Below are 4714 nucleotides of genomic sequence, written 5' to 3'. Positions count from 1 at the left end.
GGCTTCTACCAGTTGTGCTTGTCCGAGGCGTGGAGACGCTTCCCATGAGCCCACTTGGAGACAAGGATATGTATATACGGGAGAGGAGGTGGTACGAATCCTTGTAACCTTTGCCAATCATTTAGTTTTCATTCTGTGGGAAGCAGAGAGCACCTGTATACCACCCCACTCGCCACCCCTCCCCGACGGTTTCTCACTCAGGGAGCAAGCAGCGAACTGGTTGTGAACTGAAATGGGAGGCACTGACACAGCCTGTCGCCAGCATCAGTGGGGTCCTCGTCTCCAGAGAAAGCAATCTTGTGTGAAGGCAGTACTATGCCTAGGAAAGCGGAGGTGGGATCTTGTTGGCGGTCTTGGTGAGGCAAGGGGCCAGTGGGGAGCTCTGAGTGCAGGCATTCCCGATCTGGGTAGGTATAGAGCTCTCTTAGCTCCCCAGGCCAACCTCTTTTGTTGGGCGCCACCGGCAAATCCTTCGCAGGCGCCCAGATTGCTCTGTGGAAGCCTTCGAGATCGCCTCTCCTACTTAGCGGTACTTTGCAAACCCAATCGACTTGCGTATTCTGCTTATCTAGACACTCTGCCCTCTGAAAAAAATTATATATATATTCCACTATCATCATCAACAACTCTCTTCATTGTACCTCTCCTCTCCATACAGATTTAGGGTAGGGAGTAAGTGGATGGGTAGATATCTCTTCCCCTCCTACCACCCCCTTCCCATTTTTAAGTAATTAGAAAACCATCAGCTCAATGAAGGAATAATCATAATAGCAATAGTAACGTGGCCGATTAGATACAAATTATCTCACAAATATTGTGTACAGCTTGTAGTAAAACACCGCAGACATTAAGAAACGCTATAGAAGTTTTAAAAAAATGCAAAACTAGTCTATTGTAAAACAGATTTCACCTGAAATACGGCTGCTATAACCAAGGCGCTGTAAGGTTATTCAGAGGCACACATCTGTCGTCCCACCCCCCTCCCCTATCTTTACCCCACCCCCACGTTACCCCACTCCTTGTTCTTCCAAGAGAGGAGCAACCAAACAGACCTTACTCAAAATAAACAATATGTATTGATCAGCAGAGAAGGTTGGAGGAAGCAGTTGCCCAGGCGGCAGCATATAGGAGTTTCCTGCCTGGACTGCTTAACGCAACTGTGTATCAGCGTTGAGAAGCCTGGATGCCTGTGTGAGTGTGTTTCCTTTCTTAATATAAGTTAGAATCCCTTATTTTGGAAAAAAAAAATGTAAGAAAGAAAGGAAAAAAAAAAAGACTGGGGAGAGAGAGCCCTATCTAGATATCTAGATATTGCCATGTCTCTAGATAGCAATAATAAAGCTGAAGTAAAAGGAAGAGAGTGGGAGAGAGAGAATTCCGCGCTGCTCCCAGAGCGGCCGGCCACTTTCTTGCTTCCTGCAGTCAGAGATCGCGGCAGGACGTGTCTGTTTTCACCGTGTGCGAATAAACCTCATGTGGCTGCTGATCCCCTGGTGGAGTCATTCTTTTCTCTTTCTGTCTTCGATTACAGAACCAGACACGCACCACTTCTTTCTCCAACTGAAGGCTGTCTGCCAGCGAGGAAATCTCCTGCGCCGCAGGCTTGGGACACTTGAGGAAATGCGTTTCCAGAACGCCCTTGACACTCACCTCGATGGAGGTTCGCTTCTTGCGCTTACGGCCCTGAGCGGCGATTTTGTCAATGCTGGTCGGGCTCCCCGTGGACGAATCGGCCTCTTCCAGCCACTTGTTCAACAGCGGCTTCAGCTTGCACATGTTCTTGAAGCTCAGCTGCAAGGCCTCGAACCTGCAGATAGTGGTCTGTGAGAACACGTTGCCATACAGTGTGCCCAGCGCCAGCCCCACATCGGCTTGCGTGAAGCCCAACTTGATTCTTCTTTGTTTGAACTGTTTGGCGAACTGTTCCAACTCATCCGAGGTTGGTGTCTCCTCGTCTGAGTGGTCCTGGCAGTGGTGCGAGCCTAGATCGCTGTGGTCTGGGGGATCCCGGAGCACGGGGTGTAGGCTCTGTGCAGAGGCAGAGCCTGGTGGTGGGGTGAGCCCTCCGTGCTCCAGCATGCCACTCACTGTGAAGCCAGGCTGCGAGTACACGTTAAGGGGTTGGCCGCTGGACGTGATGGACGGGTTCGGAGCTGGGTTAGCCCCCCAGGCATTCGGGTGGTTAGTGTGCGGAGAGTGGTGAGCGACGTGCGGTGAGCGGTGATGGATGATCGCACCCAGCTGTAGATCTTCGCGCCCGGGCTTCACGTCCTGCTGGTCCAGAGGGTTGGTGGCCAGTGTGGAGGACCATGGGCCTCCATCGCCCAGACTGGTCACCCAATGATGCCCGAGAGGATGCCCATTGCTAGGAACTCCCTGCAAGTAATCACTTTGGAGAAGTTTCTGAGGGTTTCGGAAAGGACTCCCCTGCTGCATACCCGAGGAGTCCGCATGGACTAGGGAGCTAGAACTGAGAATGCTGTAGGGATTCGAGGCAGCTGTGGCCATGGTCGATGAGGATCCCCTACTAGTTATAATGTGGCAAAGGGAGCAGCTTCAGCCTTTGACATCTACGGTGCGCGGGGAGCCAAAGCAGCGAGAGAGTTACCGGCACGCTCTGTGGCCAATTGTAACTCTTCTTGGCCTGGCCAGCCGTGGGCTCGGCCAATGGAGGCACGGGAGGCCGGGCTAACTTTCCAAATTAGGCTGGTGAAGCACTAGAGTTTCAGTGAGACCCGAGCAGGAAGTAAATCAATCTTTCGGCTCCATTGGCTGCCTGGCGCTGAGTGGCGGCGGCTCATTTGGTTAGCCCCCACCCCCACACACCCCACCCCCACCCCTGGCTGCGTGGATATTTGTAGCGGAGGGGGAAGTATAAGAGGAAACTGTGTTTGTGTTTTGGGGGGGTGGATAGGAGGTGAGGTAGAAAAATGGTTTTAGAATTCCTTTTGTATTATTTATATTAACCGAAATAGAGAAAGAAAAATATATTAAAACAATATAACCAGTTTAAATATCAACTAGATTTTAATGGATTGGGATTTTTATCAAATTCATTTAGCGTTCTGGGTTAGTTCTGTGCAGAGGACTGCAAAACCAAATCTTGCTGCAAACTTTGAGCAAAGGAAACCCTTTGATAGGACCTTAGATCTATCAGACTGAAGTTCATGATTCCAGTAAGAACTATTTCGACTTGTTTTGTTTCGTTCTATCATTTATAAGAAACTCAATACCAAAGTCAGAAAGCATCTAAGAAAGAGATATCTAGCTTCTGAAAATTTTTATTTAAGGCATGAAGAACTAGAAGATTCTGGGAAAATCTTATGTGATAAAAGTGATAAAACCTAATGTGATACTGGCAAAATTCAGTTATTTTGAAGTTTCCCTTCCAATCCAGTTGGTCAGTTGGATGACTTGGTTTTTATTACTGCTCCATGTCAGCTCCCATCAGGGATCCCAGAACTTTTTTCAGAGGCAATGCTTGCTGAAATAGGCAGCCCTCCCTCACACTCACCCCAAACATTCAGTGGACCAATTCCGGGTAGGTACAGTGAAGAACATTCATGACTACCGCACCCATCCCCTGGGAAAATTGTTTATAACATGCACTGCTATCCTCTTCATTCCAGAAAAGTTGAAGTAAATGGGAATCATTTAGTGTGCTCCGAAAATTCAGAGAAATAAAGAAATGAGAGATGAGAGATGGCAGGCTATTTGGCATTAAGGACCGCTCCCCCCTGCCCGCAGCCGCCCCCACCCCCTACACCCCACCCCCTGCCGCCACCACCACATCCCCATCAGTTTGGATTTGCTTTCAGCTTGGGAGAACTGGACTGTTTTCACATTTTGCTTAGAGGAAACAAGAAAGACTTGTACTCCTAAGCTTTTATAAGTTAGGAAAGGGCAAGTCCCACGTACTTCACAGCCCTGCGCAAAGGCATTGCTTGTAAGCTGAGTGGAGTGAAAATGCAAAGTCTTTAGATTTGCTCTAGCTGAGAAAAGGAAACAAGGGATACCCAGCTGGATTTCTGAAGTAAAAAAAAAAATGACCTTCCATTGCATGATTTTGAAGATAACCTAGCTGCGTAATTATATTTGCACTTAGTGAAGACTGCATCAGAGTTCCCTTATTGGTTTGAAATTCCATTAAATATATTGCGAGAGCTCCTAGGTTTAGCTTGATTTAAATTTGCATACATTTTCATATATTTAGCAGAAATAAAAGAAGGCTTGCAGCTACCAGAAAGTCATTAAGGCATTAGTTTCTCTAAGAAGACAGATCTGAAGAAAATGCAAGAAAATGAGAAAAAATAAAAACAAGGTGAGCTTATTCTGCCATTCCTTTATATAGATAAAGAGCATGCATTTCCTGTGAAATGAGTAATTTCTTATTGAGAGCAGAGACCGATAGGAATTTATATTGGTAAATGTAAATTGTGTCTATTAAGCAGGAAGACCAGGCATCTGGTTGAGATCTATTTCTTTCTTTCCCTCTCTCTTAAAAACAAAACAAAACAAAAAAGGATAAACACTTAGTAGTTACTGGCAGAGATGATAATTTGCCATCTTCTCCCCCTCCTCTTTCTCACTGAAATTGTGGTTTCCTTTGCTGTTGTCCTATTATAATATATATATATATATATATATATATATATATATATTATATCTGCTTTTAAACTAGAAATTGTTTTTTTTCCTTTCCCTCTCTTCCTCT

General features: G+C 46.5%; 1 protein-coding gene across 1 annotated transcript; it reads right to left on the bottom strand.

Moving 5' to 3' along the window:
* Positions 1 to 1017: 1017 nt before the first annotated feature.
* On the bottom strand, positions 1018 to 2577 carry POU3F4 (POU class 3 homeobox 4). The gene has a single exon (XM_025431855.2). It carries the CDS (start codon positions 2506 to 2508, stop codon positions 1423 to 1425), a length of 1086 nt encoding a protein of 361 aa, XP_025287640.1. The 5' UTR covers positions 2509 to 2577; the 3' UTR covers positions 1018 to 1422.
* Between the last annotated feature and the right edge of the window lie 2137 nt (positions 2578 to 4714).

The sequence above is a fragment of the Canis lupus genome, chromosome X (assembly GCF_003254725.2).
Source record: "Canis lupus dingo isolate Sandy chromosome X, ASM325472v2, whole genome shotgun sequence".
NCBI classification, from domain to species: domain Eukaryota; kingdom Metazoa; phylum Chordata; class Mammalia; order Carnivora; family Canidae; genus Canis; species Canis lupus.
Note: the sequence above shows the minus strand (reverse complement) of the source record. Positions and strands in the feature narration are given on the sequence as shown.

Excerpts from the sequence above, each read along its gene's own strand:
- POU3F4 (XM_025431855.2), bottom strand. The coding sequence starts at position 2,508 with ATGGCCACAGCTGCCTCGAATCCCTACAGCATTCTCAGTTCTAGCTCC.